General features: G+C 49.8%; 1 protein-coding gene across 2 annotated transcripts in view; it reads left to right on the forward strand.

Moving 5' to 3' along the window:
- The window catches only part of CCDC60 (coiled-coil domain containing 60), a 190,618-nt gene that overhangs the window by 138,390 nt on the left and 30,585 nt on the right, over nucleotides 1-21,643 (forward strand). For both annotated transcript variants that reach the window (XM_051826621.3, XM_089323258.1), the window contains exons 6-7: nucleotides 9,120-9,210; nucleotides 13,823-14,057. In XM_051826621.3, the coding sequence (XP_051682581.3) occupies nucleotides 9,120-9,210; nucleotides 13,823-14,057 (326 nt within the window). The remainder of the gene's footprint in view (nucleotides 1-9,119; nucleotides 9,211-13,822; nucleotides 14,058-21,643) is intronic.

The raw sequence follows: 21,643 nt of genomic DNA on the forward strand, positions 1-21,643 counted from the left end.
AAGCAGAGAGAAAGGTCTTCCTTTTCCCGTTGGTTCACCCTCCAATGGCCGCCACGGCTGGCACACTGCGGCCGGCGCACCACGCTGATCCGAAGCCAGGAGCCAGCTGCTTCTCCTGGTCTCCCATGGGGTGCAGGGCCCAAGCACTTGGGCCATCCTCCACTGCCTTCCCAGACCACAGCAGAGAGCTGGCCTGGAAGAGGGGCAACCGGGAAAGAATCCAATGCCCCGACCGGGACTAGAACCCGGTGTGCCGGCGCCGCTAGGTGGAGGATTAGCCTATTGAGCCGCGGTGCCGGCTATTATTAGTGGTATTTCGAGATCTATTTATTTTGAAAGGCAAAATTTATACAGAAAGAGAGTCTTCTATCCTCTGGTTCACTCTCCAAGTGGCCATGATGGCCAGATCTGTGCCCGTCCAAAGCCAGGAGCCAAAAGCTTCTTCTGGATGTCCCATGTGGGTACAGGAGCCCGAGCACTTGGGATGTCTTCCACTGCTTTCCCAGGTGCATTAGCGGGAGCTGGATGGGAAGTGGAGCAGCTGGGACTCGAACCGGTGCCTATACGAGATACCAGTGTCGCAGGCGGCAGCTTAACTTCTAAGAGCATTGGTTCATCTGCTCTGAGCAAGCCACCCGCAGCAATGGTCTGCATCTGACACGTGGGATCCGCTCTCCCACGCCGAGGGGGGTGGGAGACATCACGTAGATTTGGGTGGAGGATAGAAAATGGGCCATCTTTATTTCCTCAGGTTGATGTTAGAAATGTCTTTAGGATGTGGCCCAAAATGATTAATTTCCATCTTAAGACATACAAGAGGACTTCAGAAAAGTTCGTGGAGTATGGAATAAGACAGGTTTAGGGCAAGTGCGGTGGCACCGCAGGTTGAGCCACCTCTTGGGATACCTGCATCCCATATCAAGTCCCACCCACTTCGCTTCTGATCCAGCTTCCAGCTAAGGCATCCCGGGAGGGTAGCAAATGATGGCTCAAGTGCTTAGGCCCCAGCCACCCATGTGGGAGACCCAGATGGAGTTCTGGCTTCCTGGCTTTGGCCTGGCCCAACCCTGGCTGTTGCAGGCATTTAGGGAGTGAACCAGCAGACAGAAGCCATTGCTCCCCCAACCTCAGCTCTGCCTTTCAAATATATGGAAAAATAAATATTTTTAAAGATTTATTTATTTATTTGAAAGAGTTACAGAGAGAGAAGTCTTCCATCGCTGATTCACTCCCCAGATGGCCTCAACGGCTGGAGCTGGGCCAGTCTGAAGCCAGGAGCCAAGAGCTTCTTCTGGGCCTCCCACATGGGTGCAGGGGCCCAAGGGACTTGGGCCATCTTCTATTGCTATCCCAGGCCATAGCAGAGAGCTGGATCGGAAATGGAGCAGCCAGGACTCGAACCGGCACCCATATGGGATGCTGACACTGAAGGCAGCAGCTTAACCCACTACGCTACAGCATCAGCCTCCAAAATCAATATTTTAAAATGTTTATTTTGGTGCAGAAACATTTTGAAATCCACGCATAGTGTCTTCGTGATGTGCATTTTCCACGCACTTTTTGAAGGCCCCTCCTATCAGTCATCCAGAGTCCCACAAGTCCCACCAGGACATGCAAAGGCAGAATCCATCAGGCGCCTGGGGCTGAAGCCCCCCCGCCCCCCGCAAGCGCAGGACCTGAACTGAACAAATTCTCTGACTTCCCACGGGCCTCTTTCCTGGGCTACGTTTTTCCCTCAGCTGCAATAGGTGTCACAATTTGGGTGTCACAAGTGACAGCTTAACCTTTTTAAAAGGAAATACCGTACAGAAATACATACCTTAGAGCACAGAGCACAGACAGCCAGGGGGCCCTTGGTCCCCGCCCTGTCATCAAGCAAACATCTCTGCAGAGAAGTGAATATTGATCCCCTGTGTGTGACCCAGGTCAGCGAAGGCCACCAGCAGGCTGCCACAGCTCATTTCATGTTTTGTAGCAAAATCAGTTATTATGAAAATTTTCTTTTGTTTGCAAGACCTTTTGGATTTTGGAATTGAGTAAGGGCTGTGACCCTGAATTGACATTGTTCTTATTTCCTAAGGTCAACCAGAGAACTAACTAGAAATGATTGGACCTTTACAGAGAGGCAGATGGCACAGTTTCTTCTTCTTCTTCTTCTTCTTCTTCTTTTTTTTATGTGAAAAGCAGAGACTGACAGAGCAACCTCTCACCCACTGGTTCACTCCCACAGCATCCGGGACTGGGTGATGCTGAAGCCGGGGGCCAGGAACTCAATCTGGGTCTCCTACATGGGTGGCAGATACCCAAGTACTTGAGCCATTGCCTGTCACTCCCAGGGTGCACATGAGCAGGAAGATGGAACTGGAAGATGAGCTGGGATTTGAACCCAGGCCCTCTGTTATGGAATGCAGGCTTCCAAAGGGTTATCTTAATCCCTGCACCAAATGCCCACCCACAACAAGCTTTAATCCTACCTCCCCAGCCCCTCTGCCATCCTCTCTAGTTAGGCTGGGCAGGAGGGGAACAGGGTAGACTCCTGGACAAAGAAGGGCGTGACACAGAAAGACAACTGCATGTTTCTTGTTTGTGGAAGCCAGAAAGTTGATCTCATAGACCCACAGAGCAGAATAGTGGTCCCAGAGTCTGGAAGGGTGTGGGGGATGGGGCTGGAGAGAGGATGACGGTTAATACAAGTGCAATAGCATAGTAGGGTAATGTGGTTGACAACAAGTAAAACAATAAATATCCAAGGTTGTAGATGGATGCCAATTCCATGGATCAGCTCATCACACATTGTATACATGCATTGAAATGTCACACTGCATCCTGGAAATATTCATAATCACTGTGTGTCAATTAAAAATTTTTAAAAATGTGTTATTTTTAAATTGTGAGTAAAGAGCTGCCAGTGTGTCCCCAGGCAGGGTACAGCGCCCACAGGCCTCCGGGGCCACAGAAGTCACAAGTGTTCTAAGTCTTGCTGCCTCAGGATATCCTAGAAAGGTGCCAGTGGTCCAGCCCCTCCAAGCCCCCCCCCCTTTTAAATTTTATTCATTTATTTTCCTGCCAATGCAGACCTGGGAGGCAACAGTGGTGGCTTAAGTAGTTGCGTCCCTGCAACCACATGGGAGACCTGGAGTAAGCTCCTGGCTTCAGCCCCAGCCAAGCCCGAGCTGTTGTTGACATCTAGGGAGTGAACCAGCAAATGGGCTCACTCTTGCTCTCTCTCTCTCTCTCTCAAGTAATGAATGATTATTTTTAAATATTTATTTATTTATTTGAAAGGGGGAGGGAGGGAGGAAGGAAGGTCTTCCAGCCGATGGTTCACTCCCCAATTGGCTGCAACAGCTAGAGCTGTGCTGATCTGAAGCCAGGAGCCAGGAGTTTCCTCCGGGTCTCCCACATGGGTAAAGGGTCCCAAGCCCTTGGGCCATCTACTGCTTTCCCAGGCCCTAGTAGAGAGCTGGATCAGAAGAGGAGCAGCTGGGATTCAAACCAGCACCCATATGGGATGCTGGCACTGCAGGCAGTGGCTTTACCTGCCATGCCACAATACCGGCCCCCAAAATAAATATTTTAAAATGTTTATTTTGGTGCAGAAACATTTGGAAATTATTTCTAAAAGACCTGGGGTGGGGGCTGGCACTGTGGCTTAGCAGGTTAACACCCTGGCCTGAATCGCTGGCATCCCATATTGGTGCCGGTTCTAGTCCTGGCTGCTCCTCTTCTGATCCAACTCTCCGGGAAAGCAGTGGAACATGGCCCAAGTCCTTGGGCCCCTACACCCACATGGGAGACCTGGAAGAAGCTCCTGGCTCCTGGCTTTGGATCGGCGCAGTTCTAGCTGTTGCGGCCAATTGGGGAGAGAACCATCGGATAGAAGACCTCTCTCTGCCTCTCTTCTGTGTAACTCTGACTTTCAAATAAATAAATAAATCTTACAAAAAAAAAAGACCTGGGGTGTAAATTTAATGCAACAGGTAAGACAAGACACCTACCTCCCATGTTAGAGTGATTGGACTCAAGTCCTGCTCTGCTTCTGAGTCCAGCTTCAAGCTAATACAGACCCCAGGAGGCAGCAGGGATGGCTCAAATACATGGGCTCCTGACATCCATGTAGGAGACCCAGAGTGAATGTCTAGATCCTGGTTTCAGCCTGGCTCAGCCCTAACCATTGCAGGCAATTGGGAAGAGAACCAATGACAGAAAACCTCTCCCTCTCTCTCTCTCCCTCTCTCTTTCTCTCTCCTTTTCAAATAAATAATGAAATAAATTTTAAAGCATCTTGTAAAAAAGAGACTTTGAGATGGCAACAAGAAGAAAGGGCTGGATGATGCGATCACAATGGGGTGGGGAGTTTTCCAAGAAAACTTGAGCAGGTGCCACCTGGTGGAACCTCTGATTGGCCCTACTCTCCTCTGTGCACTGAATTAACTGCATCCCTGCTCCCCTCGGCTACAGAAGTGGACAGAGGCGCAGCACCTGCAGGATGATGAGGTCAGCTGTCGGGCAGGCGGCAGGATGGAGCCACCTGGCTCTTTCGGGAGCGCTTGAAAGCCGGGACCTGTGCAAAACCAGCCGTTCTTCTCCTCAGCCATGAGTGTGTGGACATACCCTAAACCGGCCGGCCTGACTTCCCACTCTGACAGACAGATGTTTTACCCCCCAAATGCAAGTTCCAAAAGCGTGCAGCACTTGAGAAAATTGCTCCCGTCGTCACCGTGGATAGGCATCTTCAAGTGACCGCCAGGAGCAAAATGTGTTTGGCGGATATGATGAAAAAGAAAGTGACAGTGCTCAATAACCTCTTCCCTTGATTTCTGGCAAATAAGAGCCCTGAGACAGCTTCAGTGGGGAGAAATTAGGGCCTGAAAATTATAGCTGCTTCTCCCTCCATGGCTCTGCCTGAAGCCTCATCCCCCACCCTTAGCTCCTCCTCAAAGCTGCATCTGTGTTGAAAAAAGCCGGTCATTGTTAACAGCTGCACTGTGTTCAGTTCTCTGTCCAAGGTACCCAGTAAGCCCTTACAAGCCTCATTTCTCAATATCCTGAACGCAGTCCTGTGCGACAGCCAATGTCATTCCCCCATTTAATAGATGAGCATGTAGCGGTCCCAGGAAAGCTAATAAATACCAGGTCACACATAGGAAGCAGCTGGACAGCTACAGGACTTTACCAGCTGCTCCTCCTGGTGCTGAAATACACCCTCAGCTGCCAACGTGACGTTTCCTTGTTCTGATGCTCAGAGAGACTTGCCAAGTTCATACATAGACCGTAAGTCAAGGGCATAAGGAGATGAGCTAGCCTAAGCTGACATCCAAGACAACCCCCATCTCAGTAGCTGAACCTAAGAGCAGCTCATTTCTTGTCCAGCCTCTGTGTCTGCAGGAGAGCTCCTTACAGGTGCACAGGGGGAGAAATGATAGAAGTGCAGCTCCCACCATGCCCCAGGCAGGAAGAGAAATCTGACGACTTGAGGACTGGTTCTGAGAGCATCCGCCCAGACTGCCACATGTCACTTTGGCTCCTGTGTCTTTGAACAAAGCAAGTCACAAGGCTATACCTGACCACAGGGAGCAGGGAAGAACTGGGCTTCTGGCAAGATGGCACTAATGATGTCTCCACCAGACCTAGGGCAGGAGCACGAACTCGATTCTAGCCTTTTCCACAAGGTGTGCAGAGACTGAAAAAGTGCTGGTGTTTTTTCTTTCCTGCTTCCTTCCCCGATTGATCTTGCCTGTTGGTTTATTTGCCACTGAAAATGAAACATCAAGAGAGACCGACGCTGTCTAACCAGGCCTTTTTCTTTATCAACGGCTTCTCCCGAGCCAGGGCTCGGGGCTCTTTAAGGTCTGTGGGAATCTTGCCGCATTTTTAGCTCATTTAGCTGCTGCTTGAAGTTGCAATAGATTTCAGGTCGTCTTGGAAGTCGGCATTAGCGCAAAACTTCCATCTCCCTCGATTGGGCCTGAATATTTAAGATTTTTCAAAGCTTGGCTGGGACCAGATTTAATTCTGAAAGAGGGAGGGGGGAGATGCTTTTGAACTCCAGGAAGAAAGCTGGGGGCACAGCAGGGGCTGCCTTTGCAAAGGGAAAAGCGAAAAAGACCCTGTGGTCTTGAAAGAAGCGCTCCAGAGAGGAAACGCTAAAGCTTCCAGCCAGCGAGCCTTAAATCAGACTTCAAAAGCACCGCCGTTGGTTTAAATATTGTTTATAGGACTGAAGCCTTGCTCCGGCTGGATTTTAAATATTCCCTAATTTGATTACTCAGGGGAGAGGCAGGCAGAACCAGCTCAAATGAGCTTCACTGTTAATTATTCAGAGGGCTTTTTATTGTGTAATCAGACATAAAGTCTTACAAAAAGCTCTGAGGCACATTCTCACCCCACCCCTCCCAGCCCAGCCTCCACCCTGAGGTCTTCATGCATTTCTCCAGTCTGGCAAGTGGTGCTGGTGAGGGGTAGGGACCCCCATCCCCATGTGAGCTGGCAGAAGTCTTTGATTCTGCTGCCTACGCACCCACCCCGCCCCCCACCCCATGCCATGACAAGACAGCCTGAAGTTGGGTTTACCCTGATCCCCTTTGGCCTAACGTATCTGAGCACCTGCCATCCCGCCAGCCCCTGGCAGCCCATGACAAGCCCACACCCCTGTGAGTGTCTCTCCCATCCATGCTGGCCCATCTTCTCATTTCCTCAAGTCTCTTACTGTGCTGGTGAGAGCCTGCCAGATGATGAAAGGGGTTCCAGCCAACTCAAATGCATTCTGCAGAGAAAAGGAGGACAAAGAAGGAGATGGGTGCATGGACAGCTAGATGGGCAGGTAGATGGATAGATGGACAGGCGGCTGGAACAATGGATAGGTGGAGGCCGGCGCTGCAGCTCACTAGGCTAATCCTCCTCCTGCGGTGCCGGTACTCTGGGTTCTAGTCCCGGTTGCTCCTCTTCCATTCCAGCTCTCTGCTGTGGCCCAGGAAGGCAGTGGAGGATGGCCCAAGTGCTTGGGCCCTACACCCGGATAGGAGACCAGGAGGAAGCACCTGGCTCCTAGCTTCGGATCGGCACAGCGCGCCGGCCATAGCAGCCATCTGGGAGGTGAACCAATGGAAGGAAGACCTTTCTCTCTGTCTCACTTACTGTCTAACTCTGCCTGTCAAAAAAAAAAATGGACAGGTGGAAGGATAGACAGATGGACAGAGGGATAGATGGATAGGTATATGGATGGATAGAGGATGAATGGACAGGTGGCTAGATGGATGGATGGATAGACAGGTGGATGGATAGATGTACAGGTGGCTGGCTGGGTGGACAGAGGATGATTGGCCAGATGGTTGAACGGACAGGTGGCTGAGTAGATGAACAGTTAGATGCATAGATGGACAAGTGGATAAGTGGGTTGATGGACAGATGGGTGTATAGGTGAACAGGTGGATGGTAGATGGACAGGTAGATTGATGGATGTACAGGTGGCTGGATGGATAGAGGATGAATGGACAGGTGGATGAATGGACAGGTGGCTAGTTGGATGGACAGATGGATAGGTGGCTGGAAAGATGGACAGATGGATGGATAGACAGGTGGATGGATGGATGGATGGATGGACAGGTGGGATGGATAGATGTACAGGTGGCTGGCTGGGTGGACAGAGGATGATTGGTCAGATGGTTGAATGGACAGGTGGCTGAGTAGATGAACAGTTAGATGCATAGATGGACAAGTGGATAAGTGGATAGATGGACAGATGGGTGTATAGATGGACAGGTGGATGGACAGATGGATAGGTGGATGAATGGATGGATAGCTGGCAGGTGGATGGATAGAGGGACTGATGAACGAATCAATCTGTGTGTAAAGGTAGTTGAGAGATCACACCTTGAGACACCCTGCTTGCTTGTCAGTAGGAATGCACAACTCTACAACCACAAGTCCAAAATCGAAAAGGCTCTGAAAACTCAGTTTTTCCTAATTCATTCGGCAGCAAAATCTGACAGATCCCAGTGGATTTGGTTGCAATACCTGGCTTTAAGCTATGCATTGACTTTTTCCCGCCTAATGTAAATACTTCATATTCAGGAATTTCGCTGCACAAATATTAACCTGTTTGGTTACAGGAGGCCTCCACAGGCCCCACTGGAGAGATTATGTTAACATGTAGTATGTGCCACCAGTTTGCTTTCCAAATAGCAAAGTTGTGAATTTGGCAGCATGCAAGGGTACTTTTAAATGTTTGTGGAAAAAATGGAATTAAAATGTAAGTTTAGTTGGTGCAAGAAAGTTTTGAAATCCATGTATAGTTGTTTCATAATATGCATTTTCCATGAACTGCCTGGGACCCCTTGGGCTTCAGATAAGGAGCTGTAGGCCTGTCACCCATGTAGCCTGCTGTGTGCCACCCAGAAGGTGCCCAGCCCATGAGGGGAGGATCCAGGTTTTGTGGGGCCTGAGCTTGTTCAACTGGGGGAGCGATGGGTGCTTTAAGAAAAGGCACACAGAACTCTAACACCAAACTAGACATGAGGCCCTGGAGGAGGAACCTATGTGGATGAGCAGAGGTAACAGTTTAGCTTCATTAGTTCCATTGTAAGTCTGCATCTGAGTGAGTGCCTTTGGCCTCCCTGAGTTTGTTTCCACCTCTGTGAAATGGGATGACAGTGACCTTGTCACAAGCGGCGATCTTCGTTGTGCTGCTCCCAACCCCACCCAGGAACGCCCCGTGGTGTTCCCCTGGGAGCCTTAGGTAACAGGATACACAGAGGTTCCTGAGTGCGCTAGCTTCTCTGTCTACTCCCAGGAGTAACCGCACAGCTGCCGTGCAGCCCCTCAGAGGACCTGCACCCAAAATGCAACTAGACGCGGAATGCACGCACTGGCCTCCCACCTCCCCATGCCCCCCTCCCCCGAGCAGCCCTCCCTCCCTCACCCTCACTCCGGAGACCCAGCTGTGGCAATGGGGAGCACCGTCCCTCCCTTGTCCCCTTGAGGGGAGGGGAGGGGAGGGGAGGGGCAGCTTCCAGCCGCCATTCCTCCCCGACTCAGCGCTCTGGCTAAAAGAGCGTGTGCTACACCTGCTACACCGAGGCTCTGGAGATGGAAAGCTCATTAACCTGTTTCTCACGCAGGGACCCGGGTGGAAGCAAGAGCACCGTAAAAAAAATCAATAAGGACAAGTACATGGGACAGAGGTGGGATCACTTCATCACAGCTCCAAAGGTAACCATGCGCCCGCGATGCCCCCAGCGCGCTTCCGGCCCCCAGCTCCTGTGTGCTGGCGGGGAGGGGGCTGCTTTGGCCAGTCTGCCCTCCAAGGAGAAAAATCTGGTTTTTCTAGTTGATGCTTGGAGTAAAGGCAATGTCAGGCCACATGTTGCTGGACGGCTCTTGTGAATTTTAATGAAAATGGTTATCTGGGGCTTAGAGGACAAATGACGTTTGGCTGGACACTGCTTGATGGCGAAGGGAGGGAGGGCTGAGCGGCTGCTTAATAAGATGTCACCAGGAGGAGATGGACTCGCCTTGCCCAGCCCTGGATCAATAACATCCATTCCTCCCTCTCTCTCTGAAAATAGTGAGTGATTCAGCAGACAGGACCGCTCCACTGGCACATGGCTCACTATTAAGGGGACCTCAAGAGGCCCGGTCTCCTCACCCCAAACTCACTCCTGTCCCCAGAGCTCCCAGTTCTTCCACGAAACAGGCAAGCCCCATAGTAAGAAGGAGGATGACAACAGGTGGCACTGAGGGACAGGACGGTGGCTGAGCCCCGCCCCCAACCTCCCAGCTGCAGCGCTGGCCATGGGTTTAATGCTGCACCCTAGGGCACCAGGGAGGACCCCACCCTGCAGACCCACTCGGAAAGTGGGCAGGTGCTGGAGCCACGTCATTTCTGGAGGGTGATTTTCCACGGCGCGGCAGCCGACCTGGTGCCATGAAACTCAAGCTCCTGGGTGCTCCGGAAAGTTCACGGAAAAGCGGAAATAAGTATTTGGGCACCAAAAAATGTTTGAAAGCCCTCTGTAGTTTTTTCATAATACGTGTTCTCCGTGGACTTTTTGAGATACCCTGTATTGTCCAGCTCTGCCCTCCTAGGAACACCAGGCCGGGGGCCCCAGCTGCCTCGGAACCCCACCACCACCCTACCCCAGCCAGACTGCTGCAGCAGGAGGTTGCCGCCTTAAATGAATCTTGCTTTGCTTAAAGAGGAGGAGGAGGGGAAGGAGGAAGGAGGAAGAACAATGCCGCAGGGCCCTATTCTTAACCTCTGATGGGAGAGGATGAAGTTGGTGCTCAGAGAGGTTGAGTGACGCCCATGAGGTCACACAGCAGGGTAGTGGCAGTCAGGAGTCAATCTCCTATAACTAGTACGCAAATAGTATTTTACACTTTGTGTTTCTGTGTGGGTGCAAACTGTTGAAATCTTTGCTTAATATATGCTAAATTGATCTTCTGTATATAAAGATAATTGAAAATTAATCTTGATGTGAATGGAAGGGGAGAGGGAGTGGGAGAGGGGAGTGTTGTGGGTGGGAGGGAAGTTGGGGGGGGGGAAGCTATTGTAATCCATAAGCTGTACTTTGGAAATTTATGTTCATAAAATAAAATTAAATTAAATAAAAATAAAAATAAAGGAGTCAATCTCGGGTCTGCTGTGTGAAACACCAGGCTCTTCAAATGCATCTTCTCCCTGCTCTGGTTCTACCCGCCCCTCGTGAAGACTTGGACAATTTCTTCGCTCTTTCGCCAGGTTGCTGGGAAGTAAGAGGCTTTGTTTTCAACCAGAGAGAGTTGCTATGGAGATAACCTGTGCATCCATTTCCAGAAATGCACAGAAAACGCAGTGGGAGCCGCAGACCTTTCAAAAAAAAAAAGTCCTGGATCCTTCAGAGCCGGAGTGGGAGGAAGGGAGAGTGAATGGCTGGACGGGAATTCCTCACAAAACTGAGTTCTGCAGCAATTGTGTAGGCCCCACAGGAGGCTGCGGCTCGGCCCTCTCTGGGGCGGGAGAGCTCTAAGCTGGGGCAGGTGCGGGAGCCCTGGTTGGACCCCTGTACCTCAGTTCTCTGTGTGCTCTTGGACGCGTCCTTTCCTCTTTGGGACCCCGATTTCTCCACCTGTGTAAGGAAGATGCTGAAAGACTCCAGCCAACTCCCACAGCCCTGATTGGCTTTCGTAGGGGTGGCGTTCATCCCCGTCCGTGACAGGGCGATGTTCCTAGGACCGAGAAATCTGGGCGGAGTGGGGCACAGCAGGGAGCGGCGAGGCCTGTGGCAGACCACACCACCTCTGCATAGCTGAAGTAAAGACCCTGCTGAGTCCCAGCTCATGTCACCCTGTGACAGTGGAAGCCCAGGGCTTGTCATCGTCTAAAGAAACCAAATACTTGGGCTTTTCTGTTTAGGAAGAAATCTCCCCATTGGTCAGTTCCTGAGTACCTGGACACGTCTCCCCGTGGGCCAGCAGATTGCAATGCTTCTTTCTTAGAGAGCATAAGGAGCCATCTGGGGACATCCTTCCCTCGGTCCCTGCTGAAGTGGAGCGCAGCCGCCGGTGACCACTGCTCCTGAGCAAGATGTGAGAAACAGAGAAGGGACTGGGGATTTCAGTCCCCTCCCAGCGAGCCAGTTCAGCGCTGGGACTGCCTGTCACAACCCCCGCCCCCATTTCATTTTTCTGCCACTCTCAGTTAATCAGAAGTGTCAGCCCTTCTCTTTGGATTTCCTGATTGGAGCGATTAATTGAATATTAATGAATGGAAACCTGAAGACCAAAAGAGGAAACCCTAGCCCTAGGAAGGCGGGCACAGAACCCTGGATGTGGGAGGCTCTTCTGAGCAGTTGCTATGTCGGGACAAAGGAAGGCTGGCACGAAACTCCTCATTCAGCAAAAGAGAAAACGTGCCAGCTCTTGGCTTTTGCTTTTTCTTTGTTGTAGTCACTTTGCAATGCACATGCCTCCTGGTGGAGCTGACTCAACCCACTTCAAACTCCAACTCCCCAGTCTGTCACGTGCTGAAAAATTTCCACCACTTGTCCAGAATTTCACTGCAGACTGGGGAGAGAGGAGGGACGGCCACAGGGAGAAACCCCATCTGCACCCCAACCCCTGCTTTCTGTCTTCCCAAACCTTCTACTTCCTCTGTGCAACCAAGAAATCCCTCCCCTCTCCTAGTGCAGGGAAGTTCCACCCGTATTCAGGGCCCCAGGAGGCAGCCAATGGCAGTTACAGCAGAGCCCTGGCATGAGCCCTGCCACCCTGTTCACTATGGATTCAGTCCGTGTGGCCTCCAGTGCCATCTCTCCTCCCTCTCTTCTTTCCTTGGGCGTCAAACACTGTGAGTTTGATGTGAAGAGGGCATTAGCCCGCCCCCTCTCCTTCTCCCCCTTTTTATGGAGACCCAGCTGTTTCTCAAGAGCTGCCAAGGGCCTACCCTCCCCCCACTGGAAACCTGGCATCGTAACGCCAGGTTCACCAGCCACCAAGAGAGGCGTTTACAGGATTTGTAAGCAAGGTTTAGAAATCAGCTTTGGTGTATTGGGCAAGTTAGGAAGCCCCTCTGAAATTTGGGTCAGGGGTTAGGTGAGGACGTGACCGCAGACTGTACATTCAGGTATCCGTCGCACAGTAGGCTGTGCACACACACACACACACACACACGATCTATAACCAGTTCCATCTGACCACTCCCCACCGCACTTTTCTCTAATGCCCATTAAACCCTTCTGGGACTGGTCACCCAGTCCTCCCCACCCACCCAAACTGTGGCTTCTCCACGCCCCTCCCCCCAAGAATATCGGTGCCATTGAACAAATCTGCTTCCTGCTTCTTCCTCTGAAAGGTCAGGCCTGGAATCTTCTCCGTCTTGTGATCTTTAGAAAACCCCCAGTAAACACAAATCTTCCCCCATGGAGGCCCAGGCATCAGCTTGCTATGCAAGAAGTTGATCTTTGCCATCTGCCGGGGCGGGGGGAGGGGGGGTCAACACCAAGATGGAGACAAGTTTAGACCCATCCTCTTCTGCAGCTTGAAAACCAGTTCCACTTCTCTTCCTCGGTGCTACCTATGGAGGTGGCTGCCTTCTACTCGGCATCATGGCTGCCCTCAGACACCTGGTAAAGCCCAAGATTGTCAAAAAGAGGACCAAGAAGTTCATCCAGCAGCAGTCCGACTGAAATGTCAAGATAACTGGCAGACACCCAGAGGTGTTGACAACAGGGTGCAGAGAAGATCTGAGGGCCAGACCCTGATGCCCAACATTGGTTACAGCAACAGGAAACCCAAGCACATGCTGCCCAGCGGCTTCCGGAAGTTTCCAGTCCACAACGTCAAGGAGCTGCAGGTGCCGCTGGTGTGCAGCAGATCTTCCTGTGCCAAGATAGCTCCCGCCTCCTCCACGACCCACAAAGCCATCGTGGAAGGAGCAGCCCAGCTGCCCGTCAGAGTTGCCAACCCCAAGGCCAGGCTGCGCAGTGAATAGACAGCTCGGGTGCTGTTTAAATAAAACCTTGAACACTGAAGAAAACTCCAATAGTCACTGCAGAAGAAGAGTCCAGGACCCTTCTGGGCTTTGGCAGCCTCGTTGCTTCCGGGGGTGCCCCCTGGGGTGATCATGCACCTGCTGTGTACAGTCAGCTCCATCACACCACCACACACTGTCATTATCTTGCTTTGTGCCCAGAGGGCTCCACAGATTCAGGGTGTGTCTTGTGGGCATTCAGAAGCAACCAGAAGGAATTGGCTGTCAAAGCTGGCTCTTTGCGTTTTCCTTCCCTCCCTCCCCCTCCTGTCTTTCCATCCTCGTCACCTCTTTGTCCTCTCTCCCCTTCAGACGAAGAAATTCAAAATCCCTTGCACGCGCACCACCTGCCGCAAGCCCAGCCGACGGGGCTCCATGGTCAGTCTGTCCAGGATCAGCGGGGGGTCCTCCCCGCAGAGCAGCATGGTCTCCATTAACCCCAGCTCCGACGAGCCCCAGAGCATGCTCACCCAGGTGACCAGCAGCAAGGACATCGAGGACAACGAGTCGTCTTCAACCAAGCTGGATGAGGAAGTTCTTCACATCAGTAAGTCCCTGCTGAGGTCTGATCCCTTCCACCGTGGGGCCTTGGCAACTCCGCTCACTCTGCCTCCATCCCCACTCAGCTACAGCACCTACGGGCTGAACAGTGACTTTTGGTAAATGTGCACACTCTCCACCATCTAATTCCACCACGCTTCCACCCCAAAGAAAATTCTGTGCCCGTTAGCAGCCCCTCTCCTTTCCCAGCTAGAACTCCCAGGCAGCCCCAAAGCCACTGTCTGTCTCCATACGTTCGGCTTTTCCAAACACTTTGTATGTGGGAGCTGGATCCCTCTGTGTTCCTTGCCATGGAATGAGCCTTCCCATGGTTGAGTCTCAGGGACACAGACCCTTTGGAAGCTGTGTTGACAGACAGGAGCTGTCGCTCCCCCATTCACGGAGGAACGACACAGGACCCTGCGCTGTTCTTTTGTCTGCTCGGCCCTTCCCGGGTTTGCTGCTGGTCCTTCCCAGGTTGGCTGCCGACCCCTCCACCTCCGTGGAGGGGCGGCTCCCCCTGCCACTTTCCCCACTTCTGCGGGGGAGCGGCACACCGCCGGCCGGCTCTCTCGGGGGCTGCTCAGATGTTATCCGGATGTTCCTGGTGCATGTTGTCTCTCTCCTCCTTTATAGTCCTCTTCCACCAATCCCAACTCTGCTACCCACACGCCGAGCACGCTGCTCTCCTCCAATCAGGAGCAGGATCAGCTCCTGCAGCTTATCAGTCAAATTGGTGAGAGGCAGCTGCGTAGAAGTTTACTCCTCCCCAGCGCCATATTGTGGGAGAGCAGATGCATAGAATAAGTCTTAATTCCAGTAACTTAGTCTAGTCTCAGTTGCTCCCCACAAGGAGCCCTCACTCGAGAAAAGTATCAACATGCACACACACACGCATACACACTACACGCATGCACACACACGTAGCTACCATTCTGTGTACTTTGTAGAGGTGCAGAGGCTGCAGGCCTCAACCAGAAAGAATCCATGTAAAAAAGTCATTTTCAGAACTTTCCAGCTTGAGCTTGTGAAGTAAAAGGAGTTAAGAACAAGAGTCAGCAGAAAGATGGAGAAGGCACAAGTTGGAGAGAGAGGCAGGTGCATCAAGGAGGACCGGCCCACTGCAAAACCTTCAACCAGGTGCAGGGGTCACCCTCCTGCTAGGGCCCCTCCGTGGCGGCCAGGGTGCAGCCTGCCAGGCCCCTATCTAGAGTGTCTGTGACAGCTGAGGAAGGGCTGGGCTGGACTGACAAGCATTGGCTATGGAGCTCGAGGTAGACCAGGAGTCTGTGCAGGGCCCTGCTGGACGAAGTCAGAGGTGAACAAAGATGCCAAGGCCCAGTAGGTGGTCGGGACTTGGAGTAGTGACTGCCAAGTGGAAAGCAAACCCTATGGCCTCACCTCGCTGGCAGGGACTGAGAAAGACCCCAAGGTGGTCAGCAGATGCGGGACTCTTCCAGATTTCATTTTTGTAAAAAATTTTAGCTTCGGCCAGCGCCGCGGCTCAATAGGCTAATCCTCCACCTTGCGGCGCCAGCACACCGGGTTCTAGTCCTGGTCGGGGTGCCGGATTCTGTCCCGGTTGCCCCTCTTCCAGGCCAGCTCTCTGCTGTGGCCAGGGAGTGCAGTGGAGGATGGCCCAAGTGCTTGGGCCCTGCACCCCATGGGAGATCAGGAGAAGCACCTGGCTCCTGGCTTCAGATCAGCACAGTGCGCCGGCCGCGGCAGCCATTGGAGGGTGAACCAATGGCAAAAGGAAGACCTTTCTCTCTATCTCTCTCTCTCACTATCCACTCTGCCTGTCAAAAAAAAATTTTTAGCTTCTATATTTTCATTTTATTTGAAAGGCAACAAGACACAGAGATCTTCCATCCACTGACTGATTCCCCAGATGCCACCAAAGCTGGGGCTGGGCCAGGCTGGAGCCCAGAGCCCAGGACTCTGCTGGCAGAGACCTGAGAGCTGGAGCCCTCACCTTCTGCCCCCCGGGTGCCGGGTCAGAAGCAGAGGAGCCAGGACTCAATCCCAGGCACTCTGATGCCCAGTGCTGGTTTCCCAAGTGGTGACTCAACCGCTGCATCGGACGCCCACCTGGCCTTGGATTCCTTAAACCTTACTTCATTCAACACGTACTTACCGAGTATCTACTGTGTGCCTGGAACTGAGTTTAAAATCTGCCCTCCCATGCTAATATTTTAGAACAAAGAGGCAGACAGTAAACAGGAAAGCCACAAATAGGCAACCGCAGACACCGTGCTCAGAAGAGAACGCACCTGGAAGTCAGGCTAGAGAGAAGATACTTTCAAAAGTGTCTGGAAAATGGAGTTAAAAGTTTAATTTAGTGCAAACGAATTTAGAAATCCATGAATAGCTTTTGCACAGTACTTGTTTCCATGAACTTTTTTTATTCTTCTTTATTTTTTCATGCTAATGTAATATTCATACAAAGAGAACAGATCCAGTGTAGTTCACAGTAGAATCCTAAGAATATGATATTTCCTTTCTCCCTCCCTCCCCTCTTTTCTGCCTCTCTCCTTGTCCCCTTCCTTCCTCCTTTGCTTTGCTTCCTCCTTAGTTTTTGAGATACATATTTTTAATTAACATTACACTCATTGGCTTAATAATCCACTAAATCAACAAGAAAAATGACCCAAGTTCAGTGGCAATGCAGGCTGGGGCTATAAACAATAATCAGATGGAAAGATGAACATTTCACCCATATGTAGTAATTTTTAAAATAATCACAGATCATTAAAACTATAGTAGTATAACATTGTTGGCCATTGTTTTGACAAAGATATAAAACAGAGTTTGACAAAGATGTATTCGCAGCAATACTGACACAGGCATTTCTTTCTATATTTGTTTTTTGATTGTTTTTTAACTTTAGCTCACACATAGAAGGTAGAATGTACGGTATTTGTCTTTCTGTGCCTGGCTTATTTCACTCAACATGCCCCCCCAGTTGCATCCATTTTGATGTAAATGATAGAATTTCATTTTTTTATATTTGAATACTATACCATTGTGTGTATATAGAAAGTTTTCCTTGTCCACTCATCTGATGACAGATACCTTGATTGATTCCATATCTTGGCTATTGTGAACAATGCTATTATAAACATGGTGGTGCAGTTATCTCTTTGGTATATATCCAGTATTGGGATTGCCAGATCATATGGCAAGTCTATTTCTAGTTTTTAAGAAATCCCTACACTGCTTTCCTTGGTGGCTGCACTAATTTGCATTCCCACCAACAGTGTACGTAAGTGTTCCCCTTGTCTGCATCCTCACCAGCATTTGTTACTCTCTGTGTTTTGGATTTTAACCCATTCTGATGGGGGAGAGGTTGTATTTCATTGTGGTTTTGATTTGCATTTCCCTGATGGCTAGTGATGTTGAGCATTTTTTCATATATTTGTTGGCCATTTGTATTTGTTCTTTTGAGAACTGTCTGCTGAGGTCCTATGCTATTTCTTAACTGGATGGATTCCCAGTTTTTTAAATTGCTGATATATTCTGTATATTAATCCTTTGTCCATATGTAGCTTGCAGATATTTTTTCCATTGTGCTGGACATCTCTTCTCTTTACTGATTGTTTCCTTTGCTGTGCAGAAGCGTCTGAGTTTGCTAAGTCCTATTTGTTTACTTTGGCTTTTGTTGCCTGTGTTTTTGGGGTCTTATCCAAGATATTGTCACCTACAATGTCTTAGAGTGTTTCCCCTACATTTAGAGACATTTCTTCCAGCAACATCATAGTCTCAGGTCTTAAACTTAGGTGTTTGGTCCATCCTGAGTTGATTTTTGTATAGGTAAGAGGTATTGATCTAAGTTCATTCTTCTCCATATATACATTCAAGTTTTGCCAGCACCATTTATTGAAGAGATTATCCTCACTCCAGGGTATAGTCTAGGCGGCTTTGTCAAAAATCAGTTGGTTGTATGTTTATGGATTAATTTCTGGGCTCTCTACTCTGTTCCACTGATCTGTGTGTCAGTTTTATGCCAGTACATGCTCTTTAATTACTATAGCTTTGTAGTATGCTTTGAAGTCAGGTGTTGTGATGCCTCCAGCTTACTTATTTTTGTTTACTTACTTTCTGCTCAGGTTCACTTTGGCAATTCTGGGTCTTTTGTGATTCCATATGAATTCTTTGATTGTTTCTCCAATTCTGTAAACAATGTCATTGGTATTTTGTTGGGATTGCTTTGACTCTGTAGATTGCTTTAGGAAGTACATTTTAATTTGTCATTTAGAGACATTTAGAGACATGATTCTTCCAATCCATGAGCGAGGAATATTTTTCCACATTTCTGTGTGTCCTGCTGATTTCTTTTATTAATGTTTTTATGATTTTCATTGTAGAGATCTTCCACTTCTTTGGTTAATTTATTCCTAAATATTTGGTTATTTTTGTGGCTATTGGGATAGGGATTTCTTAATCTCTCTTTCAGTGAGTTCATCATTAGCATATAAAAAGCTACTGGTTTTTGTATGTTTATTTTGCAACCTGAAACTTTACTGAATTGGTTTAGGAATTCTAACAGCTTTTGGCGGAATGTTGAAGTTGTTCCAAGTACAACATCGTGTCCTCTGCAAACATGGATATTTTGACTTCTTTTTTCTAATTTTGAAGCCTTTTATTTCTTTCTCTTCCCTAAGTGTTCTTGCTGATACTTCCAGTAACATATTGAATGAGACTGGTGAAAGCAGACATTCTTTGTCTTATTCCAGATCTTAGGGGAGATGCTTTCAGCTTCTCCCCATTCAGTAGGACATGGGCTGTTGGTTCATCATAAATAGTACTTACTATTTCATGAAGTTTTTGAAGATCCCTTGCATGCCTGGGTTTCAGATTTTTTTTTACACCAAAATAAACTTATCTTTTAATTCCATTTGCCATGAACTTATTGTAGTGCCCTTGTGTTGGTTGACCCAGGGCTAATGTAGCCAGGGAAGTCAAGGAAAGCCTCTCTCTGCTCTGAGGTTGGAGCTGAGACCTGAAGAACTGAAGCCAGGGAGGGCGACAGGGCCAGGGCACACAGGGCCTTCCCAGGGCAGCTAAGACTGCAGAGTTATCCCAAGCACAGCAGGAAATCTCTGGACGATTCTAGGTTCAGGCGGAACAAGACCTGCTCTACTTTTCCACACGGTGCTTGGATGGTTATCCATGTTATACCCATGCCTTTGTGTCTTCTACCTCTAAAAACCTTGCTCTTGAATGAGGAGGGCACAGAAGCACTCCAGCTTCAAGACGCTGTGTCAGTCCCAGAGTTTGCCTGTCTCGGCGGCAGCCAGAGCCTCAGAGCCAGCAGGGAGCAGCGGCCGGGGAGGGGGCAGCGCGTGGAGGGCTTCTTTTCAGACACCTCCTGTGGCCCCTGCCTCCCACGTCTCCAGTCCATGCCATCCCCTGAACTCCCTCAAGCCTTGCCCTCTTCATGTTGCTTTTGTCTTCATTTAGAGACAGAAAGCTGGAGGTACAGCAGATCTTGCCATTTAATTTTTTTTTATTACAGGCAGAGTGGACAGAGAGAGAAAGACAGAGAGAAAGGTCATCCTTTGCCGTTGGTTCACCCTCCAATGGCTGCCACGGCCGGCGCACTGTGGCCGGCGCACCATGCTGATCCGATGGCAGGAGCCAGGTGCTTATCCTGGTCTCCCATGGGGTTCAAGGCCTAAGCACTTGGGCCATCCTCCACTGCCCTCCCGGGCCACAGCAGAGAGCTGGCCTGGAAGAAGGGCAACAGGGACAGAATCTGGCGCCCCAACCAGGACTAGAACCCAGTGTGCCGGCACCGCAAGGCAGAGGATTAGCCTATTGAGCCACGGTGCCAGCTGCCATTTAATTTTTTTTAAAAAAAAGATTTTACTTACTTATCTGAAAGGTAGAGTTACAGACAGAGAGGGAGAGACAGAGAGGTCTTCTGTCCGCTGATTCACTCCCTAAATGGCTGCAGCAGGTGGATCTAGGCTAATCCAAAGCCAGGAGCCAGAAGCTTCTTCTAGGCCCAAGCACTGGGGCCATCTTCCACTGCTTTCCCAGAGAGCTGGATCAGAAGTGGAGCAGCCAGGACTCAAACCAGCACCCATATAGGATGCCAGTGATGCAGGCGGAGGCTTAGCCTACTATGCTAGAGTGCTGCCCCCTGCCACTTAATTTTGTTTGGCATTCACAGCCTTTGTTTTAAGAACAAAAGAATAGGGGCAGGCGTGGTGGCTCACTTGGTTAATCCTCCACCTGTGGTTCCGGCATCCCATGCGGGCACCGGGTTCTAGTCCTGGTTGCTCCTCTTCCAGTCCAGCGCTCTGCTGTGGCCCAGGAGAGCAGTGGAGAAGGGCCGAAGTGCTTGGGCCCCTGCACCCGCATGGGAGACCAGGAAGAAGCACCTGGTTTCTGGCTTTGGATGGGCACAGTGCCAGCTGTGGTGGCCATTTGGGGAGTGAACCAACAGAAGGAAGACCTTTTCTCTGTCTCTCCCTCTCACTGTCTATAACTCTACCTGTCAAAAAAAAAAAAAAAAAAGAACAAAAGGATAGGGATGACTTTTTAAGACGTAACAGATTTTACATGAAAATCTGATTTTAAAAACTCACCCTTTGTAGTAACAAGCAACCCGCAACCCTCCATCACAACTTGGGTTTCTCTGTGTGGGGTGTGTTGTCTACAGCCTTGCACAGCCCACAGCACTCCCTGCTACCCCCAAACAGTGCTCCCAAGTGACTGAGTATGCAACCATTTACCATTGCATTGTCCCTGTTGTGTCCTTTAAGATGATGATGGTGGTGGTGGTGGTGGTGGTACTGAAACAATAGCCAACATTTAAGAAAACCTTTGAGGGCAGGCATTTAGCCTGGTGATAACAACACCATTAGGATGCCATCTCCCATATTGGAATGCCTGGGTTTGATTGCGCTTTCCAGTTCCTGACTCCAGCTTCCTGCCAATGCAGATTTGTGAGTCAGTGGTCATGGCTCAAATGGTTAGTTTCCTGCCACACACAAGGGAGACCCGGATTGTGATTCTGGCTGCTGGCTTCAGTCCCCCAGCCATTGCAGGTTTGAGTCCATTTGAGAATGGACTAGAGAATGGGAGTCTCTTTCTTTCTTTCTTTCTCTCTCTCTTTCTCTCTTTCTTTCTCTTTCTTTCTCTCTTTCTTTCTCTCTTTCTCTCTCTCTTTCTTTCTCTTTCTTTCTCTCTTTCTTTCTCTCTTTCCTTCTTTCTTTCTCTTTCTTTTTCTTTCTTTCTCTCTCTCTCTCTCTCTCTCTTCCCCCCATTCCCCCTCTCTCTCTCTCTCTCTTCCCCCCATTCCCTCTCCCTCTCTCTCTCTCCCTCCTTCCCCTTCATTGCCTCCACCACTAATATCTTTATGTGTCAGTTCCTTTATATAGATACTAATTCATTTAATGCTTACAACAGTTTTCTCCCCCAAAGAAAACATTTATTTAATAAGTGCAAATTTCATAAGTACCACTTTAGGAATATAGTGATTCCTTTCATCATACCTGCCTTCCCATCCCCACCCCCACCCCACCACCTCCTCTCTCTCCCATTCCCAGTCACGTTCTCCATTAAGAAAAAAAAACTGTTCCT

The sequence above is a fragment of the Oryctolagus cuniculus genome, chromosome 21 (genome assembly GCF_051225735.1).
Source record: "Oryctolagus cuniculus isolate XC-2025 breed Fujian yellow rabbit chromosome 21, ASM5122573v1, whole genome shotgun sequence".
NCBI lineage: Eukaryota > Metazoa > Chordata > Mammalia > Lagomorpha > Leporidae > Oryctolagus > Oryctolagus cuniculus.